The sequence below is a fragment of the Cnephaeus nilssonii genome, assembly GCF_951640355.1.
Source record: "Cnephaeus nilssonii genome assembly, chromosome: 6".
NCBI lineage: Eukaryota > Metazoa > Chordata > Mammalia > Chiroptera > Vespertilionidae > Cnephaeus > Cnephaeus nilssonii.
Window position 1 is genome coordinate 2,928,456 of NC_137077.1, and position 23,469 is coordinate 2,951,924.

A 23,469-nucleotide genomic window follows, 5' to 3' on the forward strand; every position below is an offset into this window, starting at 1 on the left:
GTGTTAGAGACTTTATTTGGCTGTGACACTCGGTGCCCCGAGCCCGTGCCCCCAGCAGCGCAGAAAGTGCAGGACGTGCCCCTGGGTGTGGGCTCAGCCTGGAGCCGCTCCGAAGCCGGTGGTGACCCTGGGCTGAGCCCCCGACAGACTCGCAGGTGTGGTGGCCACGAAGGTGTGAGGCCACCACCCGCCACAGGCCCACCTGGCAGCAGCCACAGTCCTCAGGGACAGGCACCTCATTCCGCAAGCCGCCGGCCGCCCCGCCGGCCTTGGTTGTCCCGCCAGACGCAATAGTTGAGTGCGGTGGCGAAGGCCAGCCAGGCCAGGTACGGGTAGAGCAGCCGAGCAGCCGGAGGGCTCACCCGGTGCCAGGCCACGGTGGTGGCTGCCGCCAACCCCCCCGTCAGCAGGAGGTCCACCAGGGCCTGTGGAGACACGGAGGACGGGGCCTGAGGCTCAAGGTACCCACTAGGGTGCATGTCCCAGCTGCCCACCCATGGGAGCAATCTCCATCCCACCCCTGCAGGACCCGGCCACGCCCCCCCCCAGCCCTCCGCCTCAGTTCCCCCACATGTAACATGGCAACAACTGCCTCTGCCTGACCCGCGCCACGTGTGGGGCGCATGGCGCCAGGGGCAATGTGGGTTGTCCTCCACGTTGGCCCCTAAACCAGAGCCCCAGCCTGTCCGGCGCCTGCGCTGGAGGAAAGCCGCCTGGAGGCTCCACCAGAGGGCGCTGGCCCCTAAGGCTGCTGACGGGTGCTGCCTTTGGGCCCGGCCCCGTCCGGGTGGTGGGGCTCATGTCCCCCGAAGGAGGCCCACCCTCCGCGGCCCAACTCCAGGGAGCAGGGAGGCACTTACCACACCCATCTGCCGGGTGCCAAAGAAGATGGGGGGCCACGCCCAGTTCAGGGTCAGCTGCCCCGCGTAGAGGCCCAGGGGGACCACCGCTTCCTCCGAGAAGCCCCCCAGCTCTTTCCAGACCAGGTAGGAGCCGTATCTGAAACAGAGGCCCCTGTCAGGGCAACGGCGGGAAGAGGCCAGGCGCGCACTGACCTCCGGGACGGCGCGGTGATGGCGCAGGCCTGCCCTGCCGCTGACTGCTGTGTGGCCTTGGGAAGTTGCCTGACCTCTCTGGGCCTTCATTTCTCGCAGGGTTGCTGTGGGGAATCAAGTTAACACACTGGTCGTGCTTAGGACAGTGCCTGGCACGTGGGGTACTCAATAAGTATTTACCGCGATTATCGTTACCGGTGCTGTGAAGGAAGCCCGTGAGGCTCCCAGCCCTGCCCAGGCACTGCACAGAACACAGGGACATTTGGGCTGGGCCTTGCAGGATGAGTAGGAGTTTGCCCTTGGCAGTGCCTACAGGAGCCTCACGGGGCAGGGTTCCAGGAAAGAGACGGGGCCACGTTTGTGCCGTGTCAGGGTCTCGATGGTAGAGGAAGGCCAAGGAGGAGTGTGGAGGCCTGGAGGCTAGAGCGAGCTGACGCAGGAGCGAGGTCCTGGGCCAGGACTGGGGAGAAGGGAGCAGGACGCAGGGAGCGCTGGGAGCCTGGCTGGGCTGGGGGGGTGGGGGGGCCAGTGACAGCCAGGTTTCAGGGACTTACTCCCACCAGAACTCTGGGCACCCAGCCCAGCCTCTGCTACCTGCCCCGAGGGTAGCTAGGGTCTACGGCCCCACCCTGCCCTGGGCTGGCCCAGAACCCGCATGCTGGGAACATTCCAGAAGATGGGCAGGAAGCTGCCAGCACCTCCTGCATGCAGTTCCCACCGTGGCCACCAGGGGCGACCACACACAGCACTCCCTTGCAGCAACTCCCAGGGTCTAGTCCAGGGCCTCCCGCCGGGTCCCACGCTCTAGCACCAAACGGATGCTCGGCCAACGGCAGCCGCTGTGACTGCGGCTGTTACTGCTGCCATGGGTCCGGGAAGCCTCCACGCGGCCCACATATGAACTTTGCCCACGGAGCCCGTCTCACCCTGGAGTTGTGAAAACAGCCAGGATGCCAGTGTGGGGTTGAGCCATCCGGCCTGTCCCTGCCGAGAAGCCCGCAGGGGAGAGCTGGGTGGTGCAATCCACGGCCCGCCGCCCTCTCCACCCTCCCGACACGGGGCCGCTGCCCCAGCAGCACGGACAGCCCGGCCCGGCCTGGGCCCCAGAAAGGGAAGAGGCCCCGCCCGCCCGCCCCGGGGGACTGGCCCGCTCACCCCATGGCCGAGTAGAGCGTGCCCCAGATGGGGCCCAGCGTCCAGCGGGGCGGGTGCCACGAGGGCTTCTGCAGGCCGGCGTACCAGCGCAGGCCCTCCCCGCGGACGTGGTAGGAGCCCAGGAAGGCCCCCAGGCTGGGCGCCAGCGTGAAGCCCACGGCGGGCACCCAGGGCGGGGCCATCGCTGCTCCGGATGCGGTTCTGGAAGCTCTGAAAGAGAAACCAGGGCCGGGTGAGAGGCTGGGCGTTTCCCGAGGACCTACTGTGCGCAGACCCGGGTCAGGCCGCCGTCTCCTTCAGCGTCACCGAAAGTCCTGGGGGGACCTGGCACCAGCCCCTCGTCACTCACAAGGCGCTCGGTTGAAGGGAAGAGGGGAGGCGAGGAAAGGATGAGCGAGGGGGGAGGGGGAGGGGGAGGGGCCCTCCCAGCCCGGGGCCCTAGTGAACCCATCTCCACCCAAACTCCTCCCGCCCAGAAGCCCAGAAGCTGCCCCGACCGACCGACCGCAGGAGCCTCCCAGGTGCCCGTCCCACTGTGGGCCCCCCTCAGCCCGGCCCCCGCACCAGGGTCCTGTGCTCTCGCCTCAGCCTTGGCCGAGGGTCTCCAGACCGGGGAGCCCTCCGCTCTGCCCCTCAGTCAGGCCAGCTGGGCCCCCGCCACCAAGCAGGCTTCCCAGCCTCCCCCCCCCCCCCAGGCCGAGCGCCAGCCGGGGGCCTGGGAGGCCTGGGCCAGTCCACACCCTGTGCTTTAGGTCCCAGAACTTCTCGTTCACTCGTTGGGCGGCTGGTGGCAGACAGGGCTTGGCTCCTTCCTGCCTCCCAGGACTCACAGGGACCTCAGGCAAATCACCCAAACCCTCCGGCTGCCCTCAGTCTTTCCCTCCGTAAAATGGAACATCAACCTGGGCCTCCCGGGGCCCAGCCCAGTGTGGGACCTGTGCACACCCTAAAATCACCCTCCCGCCCTAACTGGTTTGGCTCAGTGGATAGAGCGTCGGTCTGTGGACTGAAAGGTCCCGGGTTCGATTCCAGTCAGGGCATGTACCTTGGTTGCAGGCACATGCCCAGTGGGAGGTGTGCAGGAGGCAGCTGATCGATGTTTCTCTCTCATTGATGTTTCTGACTCTCTATCCCTCTCCCTTCCTCTCTGTAAAAAAATCAATAAAATATATTTTTAAAATAAATAAATAATAAATAAATAAAATCACCTCCCCCCCCCCCTTCTGTGTGCCAGAGAGGGACAGCAGCCTGCCTGGGGTCACACAGCACTCTGGGGCCAAGCTTGGCCTGGGTCAAAACCCGCTCCTGCCTGACACCCTGGGCCACCGGGGTGCTGAGTGGGAGGGGGAGGCCTCAGCAGGCCGGAGGGCAGGGCTCAGGGTGAGGAAGGCTCTGCCTCGGGCCGGGAAGCTGGGGACCCAGGCATCGGCCTCGCCGTTATGCTCGGTGGCCGTGCCCCGTGCCCAGCAGCACCAAGCGCTGCGCTGAGGACCTACTAGGTGCCCGGCAGCGTGCCATGCTCCTGGCAAGCTGAGACGCTCATTGGGGCTGAGAGTCCAGAGAGACACTGAGGGGGCGGGGAGCCCAGGCTGGCCTCTGGGGCCAGCTCTGCCGGGACCTGCTGCGGGCACCCCAAGCCCCTCAGCACCCCTGACTCAGCGTCTGCTTCCCCATCACAAAAGGAGGGGCTGAGCCGCCCCTGACACACTGACCCCAGTTGGAGAATCTGGGGGTGTCTTTGCATGAGATAAGAAGCCACACACTGGATTCAGTTCAGTAAACTTACATCACAGCCTGCTGGGGTGGGGGGCTGCTTTCCCTCTCTGGCACACAGGAAGGGGGGCTGGGCACAGCCTCAGAAGGGGCACCCTGACCCGGGATCTGGGGAAGAAGGTGCTGGAAGGCAGTGAGCACTTTCTCCACAGGACACAGGAGGGGGACACAGGAGGGGGACAGAGGAGGGGGACACAGGAGGGGGATGTGGGGGTCCAGAGAAGGACACGGCCGGCCAGCAAGGGTGGCCTGGAGGGGGGTGGGAGGGGGGCAGATGCAGGGGAGAGGCCCTGTGCAACCCAGAGGCCCGCATAAATATAAAACTGAGTAATACAGACAATCCCAATTTCAACAGAAAGTAGACCATATAAGTATGCATTGTAAAAACTGTAACAAACGCTCAAAGATGTTGTCATCATCCTGAAAACAGGATTTTCTTGGCAAGAGCTGTGTGGCCGGCCCGGGCGGAGCCCCGACCTGAGCATGGGCCTTGGGTCCCGGCCTGGGCGGGAGCTTCGCCAGGTCTGGCCCTGCGGTGACGCCGGCCCAGGAGGCCCGCACGGGGCGGTTCATTACATCGCCATCGTTTTCCAAAGCGTCTCTATGAGCGTTATTTTTTTTTTTTTCAAATTAGAGAAAGTTCATTGAGGAAGTTAGAGGTGGTGGGGTGAGCCAGCCGGGCTGCAGGCTCAGGAAGCGAGTTAAGAAGCCGAGGAGGCCCTCGGGGCTCAGGGGAGGGACAGGCGGGGCGTGTGTGTGTGTGTGTGTGTGTGTGTGTGTGTGTGTGTGTGTGAGAGAGAGAGAGAGAGAGGGGGGGGGGAGAGGGAGGAAGAGGGAGAGGGAGAGGGAGAGGGAGAGGGAGAGGGAGAGGGAGAGGGAGAGGGAGAGGGAGAGGGAGAGGGAGAGGGAGAGGGAGAGGCCAGTGAATCTTAATTTTGAAGGAACAGAGTGTTGGGCTCCCAGCGGGGCCCAGCTCTGCCCTCAGCGGCCGGGATCCCTCCCTCCCTGGGCCTCGGTTTTCCCGCCTGTTGAGTGGGGACAGTTTCCCGCACTGCCCGGGGCTGGGCCCGCGACAGGGCCGGGCAGGGCGCGATCCTGGGCCCCTGAGGAGCCTCCGATCGCCCCTCCGCAGGAGCATTTCCAGGTGACTGACCGGTACTCCGGCCCCTCACAGGGCTGCAGCCCGTGGCCTTTGGGGACCGGCTCCTCTCACCAGCACCATGTTGTCAGGGCGCCCACAATGCAGCCTTGTCCACACTTCTCCCGGGGGGGGGGGGGTTGTGGGCGGGGTAGGCACCCTGACACGGCACCCAGCGCTTGCCTAAGCAACCCCCACACAGACCCGCGCGGGGTGCCAGCCGGCCGGGGCCTAGAGCCCACCTCCCAAGCCCCCCACCAGGGGTGGGGCTTCCCTGTGGCCGAAGCGACAGAGCAGGGTGAGAGCCAGAGCTCCTGCGCCCCCCACCCCTCCCCCCCCCAGGCCGCCCCTTCAAGGGCCGGGCTGTTTGTGCTCCACGGGCCGAGGGGGTCAGAGGGTCAGAGGGTCGCAAACAGGGAGCCCAGATGCCCCCCGTGGAGAGGCCAGGCGGGCGTTTCATGGGCCTCTGGAGGCTGCCTGGCTCCTGAGTCACCCCCGGGGGGACCCACACGCTGAGTCATGCTGGCCAGGCTGGCAGGGCGGCCTGAGAGATCCGCTCTGGAAGGGGCCCCGGGGGGCGCCAGGAAGCGCCCGGGGCCGGGAAGGGGAAGGGCTCGGACTCGGGCAGAGGGGCAATGCCACCCCCTCATTTCTGCCTCTGGCAGAAGGTGACTAAGAACCCAAACCTTGGCTTTGCCTCCAATTGGCTTGGTGACCCCAGGCCAAAGCGCCTCTCTGGGCCTCAGTTCCCCCCTAGGGCAAGTGGGTATAACCTGGCCTGGCTGCTTCATGGGGCCGTGGAGAGGCTCAAGTGAGGACCAGCTGAGTGAGGGGCTGTGGGTATGGGTGTTGGGGGCCACTCGCCCCATTTCCTCCATGGAGCCGACCCCAGGCTGAGAAAACTGGCTGGCCACTGGACACGCAGGGGACAATGCTGCACGGAGGCCCCGCCCCCACGGCCTCCAAACCAGGCCAAGAATGGGGCAAGCAGGGCTCAGGGCCTGGGCCCCTGGGAATGACCAGCAGGTGAGGTGCTGGCGGAGAGGTGGGGCTACTGGGGGGGGGGTCTGGTGGAGGGTGGGCTGGCGGAGGGGGTGGGGCTACTGGTGGGGGTGGGGCTACTGGAGGGGTGGGGCTGCTGGAGGGGTGGGGATACTGGAGGGGGTAGGGCTACTGGTGGGGTGGGACTGGCGGAGGGCGGAGGGCGCAGTGGGCCAGGCTGGACTCATCCCCTCGCTTATTCTTCTCAGAGCCCTGAGCCGCACGGCCCTCTGGGCCTCCGTGTGGACTCCTCACTATTCCCACGGTCCAGAAGAGGAAACTGAGGCACAGGGCATCACAGAACTGTGGGGTCTGTGTAACTCTGAGGCCGAGGACTCCACCCCCACCCCGAGCTGGGACTCTGCTGGCCGGAGCTCTGGGCCACGCGTCCACTCACAACACTGTGCGCCTCCCCTCTCAGCCCCCTCCCATCCTGACTTGGCACCTCGGCCTGCGTCACCCCACCTCCCTCCTCCCTCCTCCCTGCTCCGCCCACGGACCACGCCAGCGCCAAGGGCCTCCCTCCCGCCCACCCTAAGGCCCACGTCCCAGCCCCTCGGAGCATCGGGCAGCAGAACAGGATCTGAACCTTCCCCGCCCCGGACGGGGACCCAGGCCCTCCCTTCACTCCCGGCCCTGGGGTCCCGGGGGGCCCTCCGTCTCCCTGGACCCGCTGTGGGCTGTGGGTCCCCTGTAGGTGACGCTCCTTCAGAAGGTGGCAGAGCTGCCCCGGGGCAGCACAAAGCCTTTTGTCCTTTCTCTGACGCCCCTCCCAGCTGACCCAGCCTCCCCGCCTCTGTCTCCCTGGAAGCCACCACGGTCCCAGGGACTAGGGACTTGGGTGTGTGTGTGTGTGTAGGACTCACAGCCAATCCTCCTGATTATAACCTCTGTAAAGCCTTTCCACCATGAAAGTGTCCGAGGTACCAGACAGCAGGTCTATAAGGACCCCCAGCCGCTGGAAACCGGGAGGGCGGGGCCGCGGTGAGGCTGGGGTAGGAGTAGGACTGGGGTGGGCTGGGGTGGCGCTGGGTCCGGCTGGGAGACAAGAAGAAACTTGCTTTGTGGAGCATGACTACTTTTTAAACACAGAGCGCGGCCAGGCATTGCTTGCACAATCAAAAAGAAGTAAAAGGCCTTAACCGGTGTGGCTCAGTGGATAGAGCGTCGGCCTGCGGACTCAAGGGTCCTGGGTTCGATTCCAGTCAAGGGCATGTACCTTGGTTGTGGGCACATCCCCAGTAGGGAGTGTGCAGGAGGCAGCTGATCGATGTTTCTCTCTCATCGATGTTTCTAACTCTCTATCCCTCTCCCTTCCTCTCTGTAAAAAATCAATAAAATATTTTTTTTAAAGAAGTAAAAGAAAATACAGATTTTAAAAACCAAGATTCAAACGTAAAATGATGAAAAGGCAAGTGTACACAGCAAACAGTAGGCTCCCTCCCTGTGGGCCCTCACCCCACCCCTGAGCCACCACAGAACCCCCTGGTTCGAAGCCCAGCTCCACGGCTGTGGCTACTCCCTGGGCCAGTGGTCCCTGCCTGAGCCTCAGTTCCCCCGCGGGGCCCGGGACGCCCTGGGAGGCTCCCTCTGGGGGTGGGAGCAGCCTTCTGGAGGCCTCTCACGGAGGCCTGCTCCTCTCCCTCCCTAGCTCACAGCTCCTTTCCCACCAGTGGACAAGCTCCACTCCCTTGGAGAAGCTGAGGGAGGAGCTGACGCCTGTCTCCTCCTGCCCTGCGGGCCCCACTCTGCCCCACAGAGACACAGGCCTCAGCCCACATCCTGGCGCACAGCCTTGGTCGAGGGCCGCCTCTGCCACCCCTCCCTGCCCGTGGCCCTGGTGGAACGGCCTGGGCTCCTGAGCCTGGAGAGGCCCAGCCCCGCTCCTGCAGCCCACCCTGAGCACGTGGCTGGCGCCAGGCACCTGGCCCCGGGCACCCACATGCCTCGGCAGGCCAGCGGGAGGGGCTTGCCGCCCGGAGCAGCCCACGGCATCTGCCAGCCACCCCAGCACTCCGCAGTGTTCGCCGCTGGAAGCCCACAGGCCTCAGTTTCCCCTTCTGGCAGGTGTGCCTAGGGTACAGGTCGGTCAGCAGGCCCATGTCCAGGCCACTGCGCACCTGAGCACTGGAATGGGGGGCTAAGGACCGGGTTCTAAGGGTTCTAAGGCCGCTTGGGGTCTTACCTGGCTTTGGGCAAAACCTCCCCAGTCTGGCCGGGGTTTCCTCCCCTACAAAGGGCGTCCCACCCTCCCCGGCCGGCTGGCTCACAGGAGTGGGCGGAAGAGGGGGTGTCCGCCCCTCCCCCGCGGCTCTGCTTCTCCCCCCCCCCCCGGACGTGCCCCGGGCTGGGCGAAAGGGGGCGGAGGTGGGACGGGGCGGGGCTGCCCAAGTCTCACACACACACACACACACACACACACACACACCACACACGCACACACACGCGCACACACACACACACACACACGCACACACACACGTCTTGTCTCCCCATCGCCCAACCGCCGCCGCCCCAGTGACTTGCAGCCAAGCTCCTAGTGCAGCCCCGCGGCCTCCCCTCGGGTCTCCGCCCGGGACCTGCCACCTCTGGCCTCAGTTGCCCCCTCGGGCCAAACGCCGCCGGCGGGGATCGCGCCCTCGAGGGGCCCCCTTGCTCGGTTCCCCGGGCGCCCCGTCCCCACTCACCAGCGACGAGGACTCGCTCCGGGAAGGGAGCTGCGCAGGGGAAGTGGCAGGCGAAGTCGGTCCGGCCCGCCCCGCCCGGGGCAGTGAGGCTCCGCCCGGCCCCGCCCGGCTGGCTGGGAGCCCGGCCCGCCCACTGGCCTGCCCGCGGGACGGGACCGGACGGGACGGGACGGGGAGCTCCCTCCTCCCAGCGGCGGCGCCCGCGGGACGCGCTCTGCTCACCCGCCAGGACCAGGTCTCCTCCTCCCCACAGGTCCCAGCCGCGACCCGACTGGGTCCGCAAGCAGGTCGCTTCTCTGGAGTCTCACCTTTCCCATCTGTAAAATGGGCCAACAGAGATGGCGCTCAGAGAGGGGCATCGCATCGCTGGATGGCAAAACCTGAACCCCCACCTACACAGCCGCCTGGCCACCGTCTGCGGAGGAGCCCCCCTTTAGCTGCTGCCCAGGGCGGGAGGCAGCCTCACCCTCCTCCTGGCAGCCCTCTGGCTGGGTCCTCGGCCTCCAAGTCCTGGTCTGGAAGGTGGGCACAGGCAGTGGGACTGATGGCGCCTAGAATGCGGGCCTGGCAGAGCCGTGGTGCTCGGTGCGTGGAGGCTGCGGGCTCACAGCCCAGAGGTGCCTCCAGTTTGCCAGCGTCACCCTGATGGGACCCACAGGTCCAGCCCCTGGGGGAGGGGGGCACCCCTCCCCATCGCACGCCGCTTTGTCACTGCAGCCGGGCCTGGCCGGCCTGGGCTGACCTGGTGGGCAGAGCCCGGAGCCTGCAGGCTCACAGCCGCCCCTGCTGTCCTGGGGGACGGTGAGCCGCACCCCTCTCCCCGGGCTCAGGGGCTCAGGGGGGGGCCTCCTGGGCCCAGGTCCGACTTCCCGGGCCCTGGCATTTTGTCCGGTGGGCACTTCCACCTTTGACTGCACTGGCATAACAAGAATAATCCAGGCTGGACTCCACCCACCTCTCCCGTCGGGTTTTAAAAGAAATTAAGGTATTTGCCCCAGGCACTGCGCCTCCCTCCCAGTGAAGCGGCCTGGCCACGCCTCCCAGAGCCGCCAGCAGCGCCCTCCTCCCACGAAGAGGTGCCCGTGGCTTGGCCCAGTGACACACTTCCCTCCCCAGAAGGCCCGTGGGAGAAAGCGTGTGGCTTCCCTCCAGCCTCGCCCCTCTGCGTGCAGGCGCCAGGCCCTCGGGCACCCCGGAGGCAGAGACTGCTGTCCCTACTACTTGCTGCCCGGCAGGCCAGCGGGAGAGCCGGGCACAAACCCCCAGGGCCCTGCCCTCACGGGTTAACAGCCTGTCTCAGGTGGGAGCCTGCAGCTCCGAGGACCCACCGAGGTCTGGGCACGGCTGTGCATGTCCATCGTTCTGCCTGCATGCCTCCGCGCCTCCCGCCTCCCTCCCCTCCAACCCGGCGACCCCACCTGCACCTGGCCGCAGCCACAGCCCTCGCTGGCCCCTAGCTCCCTTCCACGCCCCTCCTCCGCTCAGAACCCTCCGCGGCCCCCACGGCCTCGGGAGCCAGCCCAAGCCTTGTGCCCGGCACGCACGGCCCTGCCAAGCTGGGGTCAAGCTGGCTGCCCACCCCTTCCCGCCTCCCTGCCTTTGCACACGCTGTTCCCCTGCCCGAGCGCCATTCCTCCTCCCCCTTTCCCTCCCCCTGGGTGTCTCCACGTGTCCAAGGCTGACTGCTCTCCAGTGTCACCCCAGGAAGCTCTTCCAGAACCCCAACTCTGTGCACCCTCCCCTCCAAGTGGGCCATGACCTCTGAACTCCACAGCACTGAGCACGGGAGCGTCCTTGGGCACGTGTCATGTGCCAGCCTCGAGGGACATATATATCCAGCACCTGGCTGATAGACACTTGGCTAAGAATTCAAAGGTGGAGATATTTGTCCCTCGGCGTCATGGAGACGGGGTCTCCCAGCCGCCACAGAGCTGATGAGAAGGCTGAGGCGATTCTGGGCTCCAAGCCTTTGCATGCAACCCGTTTTGTTCTTCCTGGGAGGTTTTAAGATGTTTGCCTCCCAAGTCCCGACATTTCACACTGATGTTCCTCTCTGTGCGGCTAACTCCATCCATCATGCCAGCACGCAGGGCCCCATTCACCCAGGAAAACCACGCCCTTTATTCTCCAGGAATGAAATAAAAACACTGATTTCCTTCCCGCCATTTCTCACTCCTCTTTCTGGAGCCGCAGGGACGCGGTGCCCTGGATTCCCTGGCTGGTCTTCGCGCTTCTTTTCCGCTCCTGCTTCTCTCGTTTGGTTCTTCTGTGGCTTTGCCTCCTGAGGTTTCCTCGGCTCTCTCTTCCTGGCCTTCTCTGGAGTTCTTCAGTTCTTCAGTTCCGCTCTCCTGTTTTTCATTCCCAGGGATTCCTTTTTGTTTTCTGAGTGCTATTTTCTCATGTCACTTCCTGTTCCTTTTTCATGGAGGCAGTGTCTTCTCTGACTTCCATGGTAGTTTTCTTTCGACTCTGAACCCTATGTGGTCTTTGTTTTCTGTCTGTAAGAGGATTTCCTCAGATGCCTGGGAGTCTTCGATGGCTGCTCACGATTAGGGGAAAAAAGGAGGAGAGCCCTAACCGGTGTGGCTCAGTGGATAGAGCGTCGGCCTGCGGACTGAAAGGTCCCAGGTTCGATTCCGGTCAAGGGCATGTACCTTGGTTGCGGGCACATCCCCAGTAGGAGGTGTGTAGGAGGCAGCTATCGATGTTTCTCTCTCATCGACGTTTCTGACTCTCTATCCTTCTCCCTTCCTCTCTGAAAAAAATCAAAAAAATATATTTTTTTAAAAAAAGGAGAATAAGTCAGTGGATGGTATGTGTTAGTTTAACTTCACTCTAAGTTGAACTTGGTGGGCCATTTGGGAACTTCCTGGACTGTCAATACCTTCAGGATTTTCATCTTGGACTGGCCAGATTCCCCAAGGTCCTCCGGGCCCTTGCTGGAGGGGAGGGGTCTGGCTCCAGGGTTCCAGCTCCGTGGGGAGAACCCTGGAGGCCGTCCCTCATTCAGCATTCAGCGCCCCCTGTTTCGGCGGAGTACCCACATCCACCACTGTCCCTGGCATGCCCAGCCCTTCCCAGAACTCATCTCTGGATATTTGCTAGAATGGGGGAGGGGCATCACTCAGTGGCTAGAGAGAAGGAGGGGAGCCAGAGATCTAACTGTTCCCCAAAGACCCCTCCAAATGGTTCTCTTTACTTTAGCCTTGCACCTCAGGTCTAGAAGCAGCCTGCTACCAGCTCCTACACTTTGCTGTTGTATGAATAAGGGCTGGTCCTCAGCTCCACTGCCGGAGGGATTTGGCTGCGTGGGGGCCGCTAGGCCAGGTCACACTGGTCCGCCCGCTTTCCGGCTTCCAGACAGGCTGTTGCTGGCCCTTTCCTGTTCTCCCTGTCCCTGTGCATTGATGTCTTTACCGGCTCCGGGGCTGGGGATTTACGGGCTTCCTGAGGCTCCATTCCTGTCCCAACCTGAGACGCTCCTCCCAGTCTTTCACGATCACAGCATTAGATTCGCCGTAATTCCCTTGACTAATCTCCTCTCGTGGGGCAAGCAGCTCATTCCCACTTTTTCCTTGTCAAAAGCAAGGCTGCCACAATGTCCTAAGAGTTAGGGCTTTCATTCTCAGGACAAACTCACTGAAGATTTGCTGACATCATTCTACCTCGATCTTTCTCATTATGAGGTGTGTAGTGAGTGTGTGTGTGTGTGTGTGTGTGTGTGTCCTGGGCTCTTTAGAAGGAGTGGGCAGGAAATGAGAGAGAAGCGAAGGGGGAGGTGTATGTATGTGATTAGGCTGAGGTTTAGAGATAGACTCTCTTTGACCCAGCCTCAGAAGCCAGGGAACCCCAATTTCCATTCCTCTTCTGTCACCCACTCTTAGAGCCTTTGTCTACTCACCCATAAATGGAGGATAACAGTACCTATTCGTCACAGCGTAGCTGTGAGAAATTAAATAAGCGAATGTCTGAAAAGTCTCCAGGGCTTCGTTCGGTGGGACAAATATTTATTGGGTGTTTATTATGGGCTAGGCACCGGGTCTGGTTTGTAGGAAACATTACACAAGAGAGCTGTTATCTTGCTTAACGCCCAGTGCAGCTGGGAGAATCAAGTAAGTGCTGAGACAAAGAATGTGGAGGCGTTTCGAGCACTTCCAGGTGCTAGGTAGAAAGCGTGACTATTGCTTCGCTGGTGTTGTTTAGTCAATAAATACTTTGGAGGGCTCATGGTGGTGCAGGGTCGCGTTTTCGTCTTTTCCGTGGGGGTTGAAGTCAGCGCACCGGTCACTCTAGACGCCCGCACGCAGCAGTGAAGAGTGGCAAGCGGGGCCGGAACCAGGAACTGCGGAACCTTTCTTCCCGCCCCGGGTGCCCGGTCCGCCCGGGAGGAAATGCGTCACGGACCGCGCCGCGCCGCGCCGCCGCAGTCGTACGTCGGTCGCCCGGGTAACGCGCGTGGGGCCGGTTCCTCAGCATGAGCGTCCGCGTGGCGCGGGCCCTGGGGGCCTGGGGCTGGGGCGCGGGCGGCCGCCGCGGCGCCTCGAACTTCCGGCCGCCTCCGCCGGGCGCCGTGGACGTGGCCGAGCTGCTGCGAGATGCGACCACGGCGGAGGAGGGGCCCCGGGAGCCGGCGGCGCGGCGGCTGCCCGGCCAGTCCTCGGTGCTGCTCTTCCCGGGCCAGGGCAGCCAGGTGGTGGGCATGGGCCGCGGGCTGCTGCGCTACCCGCGCGTCCGCGAGCTCTACGCCGCCGCCCGCCGCGTGCTGGGCTACGACCTGCTGGAGCTGAGCCTGCGCGGGCCGCAGGAGGCCCTGGACCGCACCGCGCACTGCCAGCCCGCCGTCTTCGTGGCCTCGCTGGCCGCCGTGGAGAAACTGCAGCACCTGCAGCCCGCGGTGAGGCCCGCGCTCGCACCGCCAGGCCGGGCGCTCCCGCGGGGACAGGGGTCTGAGGGCCCCCTCCGTGCCAGGCGCTGTTCTAGGCCGGAGATACCGCCATAAGCAAACACCAAGGACCCCTGCCCTGAGAGAGCTTGCATAGGGGAGGGAGACAGGTGATGGGAGTAATGCACTGTGTACATTACATAGTGTCTTAGAGATAAGTGTTGCAGGAAGGAAAACAGAGCAGGGGCGGGGGGGTCAAGGGCCGGGATGCTGCTTTAAATGATCCTTAACAGTTTGAGTACTAAGTGAATTTGGAAGATCATTGAGAATACGTCTGAGGGTGTCACTTCACTTGCAGGTGTGAATTGATTGCTGTTATTATTTAACTCGATCAAGACAGTAAGTGTTCCCCTTGGCTCCTTGGATAGAGCTTCGGCCTGCAGACTGAAGGGTCGAGGGTTCGATTCTGGTCAAGGCCCCGGAACTGGGTCGGGGTGTGTGCGGGAGGCAACCAATCGATGGGTCTCTCTCACATTGATGTTTCTCTTTCTCGCTTTCTCTCTCTCACTCCCTCTAAAAACCAATGGAAAAGTATGCTTGGATGAGGATTAACAGCAACAACAAAAAGCCCGACAAGACAGTAAATGTAAAGCTAGTACTTTAAACCCTTCACTCCATTTCACCCTCACAACCTTGTGAGGAAAATACTGTTCGTTTGTGGATGAGGAAAGGAGACTCGGAAATGAAAGGAAGCAGCTGGGTGGTCCTGTTGAGCTGTGATGATAACATTCCCGGAGGGCTTACCCTTTAATTCACGTACTTCTCTCAGCGGCCTGGGACCGGGTCTGCTCCTTCCTCATTTCCGGGATGAGATAACAGGCTCAGAAAGGTTAGGGAACCATCCCAAGCTAAGAATCAAATCCAACCCTGCGTGACCCTGGAAGTCCTACTTTTCACTTCTGTGTTCCGCTCCCTCCGGCCTGGGAGGCGGTCCAGGGCAGGGGCAAGAGTTGGAGGCAGAGCTTTGCCTCGGAGTCAGCCAGGGGCCTTCACTGCCAGGGACGTTCCTGACCAGGAAAGGGCCAGGTCAGCGAGTGTCGTCTTCGAGCTGGAGCCCCAGGCCCGCCCAGCCTGGCTCCCGGAGCCCCGGCCAGCTCTCCAGAGCAGAGCCCGAACAGGCCTCACGTTCTGCATCTGTCGCTGCAGGTGATTGAGAACTGCGTCGCCGCTGCTGGCTTCAGTGTGGGAGAGTTCGCAGCCCTAGTGTTTGCCGGAGCCATGGAGTTCTCTGAAGGTACAGAGAGGGCCTTGGTGTGGCACAGGGGTGTCGTCTTGCTGGGCTCACTAGAGATAAGGGACGTTGCCAAAAGTAATGGTGCGCCACGAGGGTGATAGAGGAGCATATAGAGAGGGGCGACATTGGAACTGAGGGCCAGACTGCACCTTGATTCTCGTTTAAGCTGGGAGAGTTCATCAGGGTTTTCCTTTCTTTCTGTAATCTCATGGAATCTGCGTGCTTGACCATCTTCCCCGCTGTCCTGTGCATTCTCGGTCCATCACACACCTTCAGTGCCTGTCACATGGTAGACACTCAGTACAGTTCATTGATTGAAAAGGAGATGAATGTTTGATCTTGAGTTTCACTTCCTAAGAGTTTTGCATACAGTGAAAAGTTAGACATCTTCGTTTACAGTTGGCCATTCTGGCCTCGGTGCCTGGCTTGGGGCATGCTGCGTGCAGACAGGAATCTGAGTGAGAGCCGTGGCAAAGGACTTGAATAGACATTTCTCCAAAGAAGATACACAAATGGCCAATGCGCACATGAGGAGATGTGCATTGCTAATCACTGGGGAAATGCAAATCAAAACCACAGTGAGCCCGGCTGGTGTGGCTCAGCTGCTGAGCATCGACCCATGAGCCAGGAGTTCACAGTTTGATTCTGAGTCAGGGCACATGCTTGGTTTTCGGGCTCGATCCCCATTAGGGTGCGTGCAGGAGGCAGCCAATCAATGATTCTCTCTCATCATTGATATCTCTCTCTCTCCCTCTCCCTTCCTCTCTGAAATCAATAAAAGCATATTTTAACAAAACAACAGACCACAATGAGATACTTCACATCCACTAGGATGGCTTTTTTAAATTTTATTTTTATTTTTCATTTATTTTTGTTTTAATATATTTTTATTGATTTCAGAACGGGAGAGAGAGATAGAAACATCAATGATGAGAGAGAATCACTGAAGGGCTACCTCCTGCATGCCCCCTACTAGGGGATCGAGCCCGCAACGGGGGCATGTGCCCTTGACTGCAATCAAACCTGGGAGTCTTCAGTCTGCAGGCTGACGCTCTATCCACTGAGCCAAACCGGCCAGGGCTCCACTAGGATGGCTTTAATTTTTTTTTTTTAATATATATTTATTTTATTGATTTTTTACAGAGAGAAAGGGAGAGGGAGAGAGAGAGTTAGAAACATCGATGAGAAACATTGATCAGCTGCCTCCTGCACACCCCTCACTGGGGATGTGCCCACAACCAAGGTACATGCCCTTGACCGGAATCGAACCCGGGACCTTTCAGTCCGCAGGCTGACGCCCTATCCACTGAGCCAAACCAGCTAGGGCAGGATGGCTTTAATTTACAACATCAGTGACAAAAAGGAAAAGAATAAGTGTTGGCAAGGATGTGAAAATAGGAGCCTTCCACGGTGCGGGTAACAGTGTAAAAGGGTGCAGCCGTTGTGGAGAAGCGTGGTGCTTCCTCAAAAAGCGAAACAGAATCACCATGTGAGCCAGGAGTCGTCCCGGGGGTCTGTACCTAGGATGAAAACGTGTACACAGATGTGTATAATACCCAAAAGGCGGAAGCAGTACAAATGTCCATCAGCCGATGAGCGGATGAGCTAATCAAGTATCTGTGCTGGAATGTTAGTCAGGAGTGAAAAGCAGTGAAGTACCGACACAGGCTGCAACATGGATGAACCTCCAACAGGTGCTCAGTGCGGAGCCACAACGGTCACATACTGTGTGATCCTTGCGTGTGAAAGGTCCAGAGACAACAGATTAGTGGTTATGGGGGTGGAGGGAAGGAGAAACGGAGTGATTACCAGTAGCAGGTGTGGTGTTTCGTGGGATGGTGGAGAGTTTTGAAACGAGAGCTGGTGGTTGCACAGCATGAATGCAACAAGTACACTGCCTTGTACACTTGAAACTGCTTATATTTTTTGTGACTTCACCTCAGTGTTTTTAAAAATATATAGCACTATTAAGGAAATGAAAAAGTTTCATATTTCCTACTTGCTAATAAAACTCTTTTATATGTACATAGTTTTACGTGTGTAATTTTCAGAATTATAGCAGGTGTACATTCTGTGTTCAGTTTTCTCGCTTGACGTTTTGCATAGCTACTTCCTGAATGCCTGCGTGGGAGGATTTCCCATGTTCTCTCTCCTGCGTGTTCTCTGCTACTTCCCCCACAGGCTCTTACGCGTTCGCTGCCAGGAAGGGGGCTAAGGGCTCAGTACAAACACGTCGGTACCAAGTGACTGAGGACGTTAGAGAGACAGTGCAGGACTCGCTCCTCAGACCTTCTCTGCTGTCCCATCAAACCCAGGACTGGCCCCTGGGTCTGGTCAGGGACAGTAGGTACAGGTCATTCCTGGATCACGACCATTGGCGCCGGGTAGCTGGGTCCAGCCCTGTCCTCTCCCCTCTCCGGAGCCACGGAGCCAGGAGCCTGTGCTCTCGGTCGTCTGCCTTGGCAGAGCTGCCGAGTGAGGGCGGCAGTGCCGGGTTTATAATAATTACGTTATTGAAGCCCATGTAATTGTTTGTAGTTGGTACATTATTCCAAATACCTGCTGGCTCTTGTTGTTCCTCTTCAACAAGATTTCTCTTACATAATAAACTAACTACTCCTGACTTTTCACAACAGTCCAGGCAGATGCATACTATTATCCTCGTTGTACTGACTAAAAATTTGACCTGGAAGGAGACCACGACTTGCCCAAAGCAACGTGGCCCGAACACCTGCCTTTCGCCGCACACCGGGGTCTCTCCGTGGCAGCACTGTTGGCATTTTGGACAGATCATTCTTTGCTTTGGGGGTGCTTTGCATGTTGAGTAGCATCCCTGGCCTCTACCCACCAGTTGCCAGTAGCACCCCTATCCCCCCCAGTTGTGACAATGAAAAAGTGCCTGCAGACAAGATCACCCCCGGTCAGACCCTACACCAGGCCGGCCTCTGGGTGGGAGCTCTGTGAGTCCATCTGTGCCGGCTGAGGACAGCACTGCTTCCTGGTGACAGTGGCACATCTCTGAGTGATGGGCGCAGACAGAACGACGGCCGTGTGGCCGGTGACAAATGCCGACATCAGTGCCTCGGCACGCCCACAGCCTGAGCGTCCCTCCCTCTTACGTACGCTGATTTCCCACGCACTTCTCTCCGGCCAGGTCTGTACGCGGTGAAAATCCGGGCTGAGGCGATGCAGGAGGCCTCGGAAGCCGTCCCCAGCGGGATGCTGTCCGTCCTCGGCCGGCCCCAGACCAAGTTCACGTCCGCCTGTCTGGAAGCCCGGGAGCACTGCAAGACCCTGGGCATGGAGAACCCCGTGTGCGAGGTGGCCAACTACCTGTTCCCGGACTGCAGGGTGATCTCGGGACACCTGGAGGTTGGTGTTGACCCTGGTCCCGTGAGGAGGTTGGCATCTGCCACCCCGTGAGCCCCAGCGGCGCGGCGGGTGCTCTGCCCAGCCGTGGGCTTGGGAAGTAGGTGAGGGCAGGAGCGATGCAGAGGAGGCCGAAGGCGGGTGCCATCCCCGCTTCACACGTACAGGCAGGGGCCTTGGGCAAACCGCCAGCCCACCTGAGGGGTAAAGGGCTGGCCGGATGGTCTCCAGGGCCTCCCTGCAGAACATTCTGGGCTTCTCTCAGCCTTGCTGTGCTGCTTCCTTAGAGAGGGGAGAGCCGGCTCCTGCTGGGCTGCTCCGCCCGCCTGCTTGCTCTGTTTCTGCACCGAGTTAACCCTCCTGCACGTCCCTCCGTTCGCCGCTCCCCCCGACGGCACTTCGAGCAGCTCCTCCGTGACAGGCGCTGAGGGCCCCGTGGCTGATGGGCCAGGTTCCTGCCATCGAAGGAAGGCCACTGGGAGCGGGGGAGCCAGGGCCAGGGCACAGCCAGGGCCAGGCTGTCCACCAGTGGGCTCACGGAGGGGACGCCAGACGGCAGTGCCTGGAGGAGATGGATGCGGGCGCAGGGCGCTGTTCGCACGCCTTGTCTGGTCCTCCCAGCCCGTCCTTGCTCTGCGGCAGGGAGTCTGGGCTCAGCCTCACACACAGGAAGTGGAGGCAGAGGGCAAGTGCTTGGAGGTGAGGGAGGCGGTGCCGGGGCTGAAGCCGGTCTCACTCGAGTGCTTTCCTGCACTTGACTGCTCAGGGCTTCCTCTCAGGCCTTGCCAGCAGCCAGGTGTCCCGTGTCTCCTGAGTCAGCGAGAGCCAGCAGGCCCCTCTTGTGACAAGATGGGGAGGAGACCGGAGACCAGGTACAGCGGCCTCCACATCTTCGTGAAGCTGGCTGCTCATTGGGACGAAGTGCAGAGTGGGCCAGGCGGACCCCACCCCGGAGGCCTCTCCCTCGCAGGCTCCCGGGCAGGTGGGCATCGCCCGGTGGCCCCCGGAGCCCCAGGTGTGGCCTCTCGGTTCTGTTGGAAGTGCCGGGGTCTTCAGCCCAGGATGTAAAACCCTCGGCGCCTCTGCTGGACCAGCGCTGACCTGAGCGCCAGCCACAGGGGAGCCTGCTGGGCCCACGGCTGGGCCCACGGCTGGGACTCAAGTTGGAGGAGTCGGAGGCTCCATGGAAAGCACTCGGGGACCCACTGAAATGATGCAGGGTCCACACAGGATGCTGTGTCACAGTCCTGCGTGGTGGGAGGCCCCGCATGGAGTCAACAGGCCTCTGTGCAGAGGCTGCTGGGGCACGGCCCTCCGTGAGCTGGGGTGGGGGGTCGGGGGAGGGTGGCCATGGATGTGAGGCACCAGGGCAGGCAGGGCAGTCTGGATTCTGCCGCAGTGACGGCCCGAACCCTCCATGGTCCCCGCGGATGTGGTTCCCACAGGTGAGGTCCCCACGCCGGGTAAGCGGTGCTGGGCTGGGCTCTACTTCGCGCTTGCCCCGGGGTTCAAGCTGCAAACAGCACAGGAGAGTGACAGGAGGGCCAAGGGCTGCCCTGGCCATGCCTGGGCGGGCAGGATGCACCCCTGCAGGGAGGGGCCCCCAGAGGTGCCGTGCCACCCAAAACTAACCCTCCTCCTGTGGGGGCACAGACTAGGTACCCTGTTACAAAGTTTCCCGGTGGACAGGGATGGGCTTGGTATTCCAGAGAATGACTGCTAACCTTAAATAGCACTTGTTTGCCAAGCATAGTTCTCCTTACCATAGCCCTATAAATATTGCCGTTACCCCATTTTATAGAGGAGGAAACTGAGGCACAGAGGTAAAGTAAAATCACCCACGATCATGCAACTGCCGTGACCTTTTTAAGGCTTAACTTAGTCTTCCAGGGAGCAGCTGGCCCAGGCTCTGAGCAGGCCCTGACGGTGTCGGGTTGGGGGGAGCAGGCTGTGGATGGTGTTGGGTTTGGGGGAGCAGGCTGTGGATGGTGTTGGGTTTGGGGGAGCAGGCTGTGGATGGTGTTGGGTTGGGGGGAGCAGGCTGTGGATGGTGTTGGGTTGGGGGGAGCAGGCTGTGGATGGTGTTGGGTTTGGGGGGAGCAGGCTGTGGATGGTGTTGGGTTTGGGGGAGCAGGCTGTGGATGGTGTTGGGTTGGGGGAGCAGGCTGTGGATGGTGTTGGGTTGGGGGGAGCAGGCTGTGGATGGTGTTGGGTTTGGGGGAGCAGGCTGTGGATGGTGTTGGGTTTGGGGGAGCAGGCTGTGGATGGTGTTGGGTTTGGGGGAGCAGGCTGTGGATGGTGTTGGGTTTGGGGGGAACGGCAGACTGTTTAGTGCACAGGTCCCAGTGGAGGGTGGCCCTGGGCTGTGTCCTGAGAGCGAAGGTCTCTTAAGAATATCTGTTGTTAAAGACATTTGCACGTTATGTTGTTTGCAAGCAGCTCCTGGTTTAGGCCTGTTGGCCTGGGGATCGGGATGGGCTTCCGGAGGAGGGGGCCAGGGAAGACAATGAGCTGGGAGCCTCCTGGGTTTTCACGTTGGCGGTTACGTAGGAACATGAAAACAGCCCTAGTAACCATGACGAGGGGTAGCGGAATGGGATGGAAAATGAACACATTAGACCAGCGGTCGCCAACCCGTGGTCCGTGAGGTCCGAAAGGTTGGCGACAGCTCCAATAGACTGCTTTTTAAATTTTTTAAATATATTTTATTGACTTTTACAGGGAGGAAGGGAGAGGGATAGAGAGCTAGAAACATCGATGAGAGAGAAACATCGACCAGCTGCCTCCTGCACACCCCCTACTGGGGATGTGCCCGCAACCAAGGTACATGCCCTTGATTGGAATCGAACCCGGGACCCTTCAGTCCTCAGGCCGACGCTCTATCCACTGAGCCAAACCGGTTTTGGCTAAATTTTTTTCTTTGTTAAGATTTTATGTTGATTTTTATTTTTAAGTATTTTCATTATTTCAGAGAGGGGGGGAGAAGGAGAGAGAGAGAGAAGAAACAGCAGTGATGAGAAAGAATCATTGATCGGCTGTTCCTGAACGCCCCACACTGGGGATTGAGCCCACAACCTGGGCACGTGCCCTGACCGGAAATCGAACTGGCAACCTTTCAGTGCACAGGGCTATGCTCAAACAACTGAGCCACTCCGACCAGGGCTAGATAGTTCCCTTTTGTAATCAGACTCTGTCACACCCCTCCGGTTTGATCACTTCCCAGCAACCTTCAAAGTAGATGAAATTGTGCTTTTTTAGGGAGGAAGGAGAAGGTCAGAGATCGAGTGCTTTGCCTGGGGCCACCAACTAGTGAATGACAGTGCTGAGATGGGACCCAGATCCCGCGGTTCCCGCCTCAGGTCTCAGCCACACTGGTCGCCTGCCTGGGCACCGGTCCATGGTCAGGTCCTGGAGGGGGCCTCCTGGAGGGGGCCTCCTGGGGCACTGACTCGGGAGCCGCTCTCACGAACGAGGTGCCTGGAGTCCGTCACCGCCTGTGGTTGCGGGAGGAGGTGTGGGAGGAGGAGCCTGTTCTGGACCGGGGCTGTGATGGAGCCGTGCTGGCTGCTGTGTCGTTTCCTGAGCTTGGCTTGGCTTACCCCTCCTCCCGTTCCCTTGCAGGCTCTGCAGTTTCTCCAGAAGAACTCCTCCAGGTTCCACTTCCGACGCACCAAGATGCTGCCGGTCAGCGGGGCCTTCCACACCCGCCTCATGGAGCCCGCCGTGGAGCCCCTGGCGCAGGTCCTCAAGGCCATCGACGTGAAGCGGCCCCTGGTCTCCGTGCACGCCAACGTCAGCGGGAGCAGGTACATGCACCCTGCGCAGATCCAGCAGCTGCTGGTGAAGCAGGTGGTCTCCCCGGTGAAGTGGGAGCAGACGATGCACGCCTTGTACGAGAGGAAGAAAGGCTCCGACTTCCCCCGGACCTTCGAGGTGGGCCCCGGGAAGCAGCTGGGCGCCATCCTGCGGAGCTGCAACCTGCAGGCCTGGAAGTCCTACAGCCACGTGGACGTGCTCGAGGCCGAGGAGGCCGCGGACGAGGACCTGCAGGGTCTCCGATGACCTCGGGGTGGGGTGGGGGCGGCGGGGGCTGAGCAAGCCTGGCCTCCCCAGAGGAGGCTGTTCCTGCTGCTTCCTGTCCAGTCTCTGCCTGCCAGTGATGGGGAGGGACTGTGTGACGCCACTAAAGCACATAAAGTGAGTATTTATACAACAGTCCATTTCTCCTCCACACGTGTTTGGATGCTGGGGGCGGGGCTGCTGAGCCTTGAGTGCTGTTGGTGTCACTGGAAGGAATTGACCTCCGGGCCAGTTGGCTGTGAGGACCCGTCGCCCTACAGTGGGAGCTGCTGTGCAGGAGACACCCCCAGGGAGCAGGACTTGGTGCTCACTGTGTCTGCTCTGAGTGTGTTGCTGTGGATGTGTAGAGTTGTAATCTGGTATGATCTAAAGCTGTCTACTGGTTCTAGTTTCTGCCCCAATGCCAGACAATCCAGTTCCTCCCAGTATGTCTGGGTCCCCCAGAGCCTTCTCTCCCCCCGCCCCCCGCCCGGCGCTGGAGCTCAGAGGAAGCAGGACCTTGTAAGTTCAGTTCATGCGCTGGCCCTTTAAGAGGAACAGCTGGTTCTCCATCGGCCTCTGTGTCACTGAGCCCCAATCCCTGCTGGTTTTCACAGCCTGTAGTTACGGGGACTTGTCTTCCCAGCTCTGGGAGCCTGGGCTGGGGGGTCTGGTGTGGGGCTGGGACCCCTTGCTCCTCACGGGGGCCTCCGCAGAGACAATCTCCCTCCTGGTTAAAGAAGTGGCACACGTGGGTGCCGGTCCAGCCCGTTCGGTGCCTCCGCCCCTCCTACCAGTGTGCCTTCTTGTAGGACTTCCATTCAGCCGGCTTTCAGGTGGTTCCAAATGATGGTGGTTCTGGTTTAGTTGTAATGCTGATGCCATTGTGGGAGGCGGGAAGTACCAGTGGGTGTTTACCTACCTACGCTGCCATCTCGGTTCTCACTGATCAGACAGGGGGCAAGCCTTCCTGGGAATGAAGCCCGTTGGTCTTCACATACTGCTGATGTGCTGGC

At 60.8% G+C, this 23,469-nt stretch overlaps 2 protein-coding genes across 3 annotated transcripts; one reads left to right on the forward strand and one right to left on the reverse strand.

Annotated features, from left to right (window-relative positions):
* On the reverse strand, nucleotides 1-8,927 carry TSPO (translocator protein). 2 transcript variants are annotated; one of them, XM_079774260.1, is made up of 4 exons: nucleotides 8,850-8,927; nucleotides 2,211-2,420; nucleotides 861-999; nucleotides 1-425 (listed from the first exon to the last, which is right to left on the reverse strand). In XM_079774260.1, exons 2-4 carry the CDS (start codon nucleotides 2,390-2,392, stop codon nucleotides 237-239), a joined length of 510 nt encoding a protein of 169 aa, XP_079630386.1. In that variant the 5' UTR covers nucleotides 2,393-2,420; nucleotides 8,850-8,927; the 3' UTR covers nucleotides 1-236. The 2 variants fall into 2 exon arrangements, with proteins under 2 accessions (XP_079630386.1, XP_079630387.1); XM_079774261.1 differs by lacking the exon at nucleotides 8,850-8,927 and adding an exon at nucleotides 8,348-8,459.
* Nucleotides 8,928-13,297: 4,370 nt separating this feature from the next.
* On the forward strand, nucleotides 13,298-22,489 carry MCAT (malonyl-CoA-acyl carrier protein transacylase). The gene is made up of 4 exons (XM_079775827.1): nucleotides 13,298-13,743; nucleotides 14,938-15,025; nucleotides 18,180-18,397; nucleotides 22,016-22,489. Exons 1-4 carry the CDS (start codon nucleotides 13,324-13,326, stop codon nucleotides 22,454-22,456), a joined length of 1,167 nt encoding a protein of 388 aa, XP_079631953.1. The 5' UTR covers nucleotides 13,298-13,323; the 3' UTR covers nucleotides 22,457-22,489.
* Nucleotides 22,490-23,469: the final 980 nt, after the last annotated feature.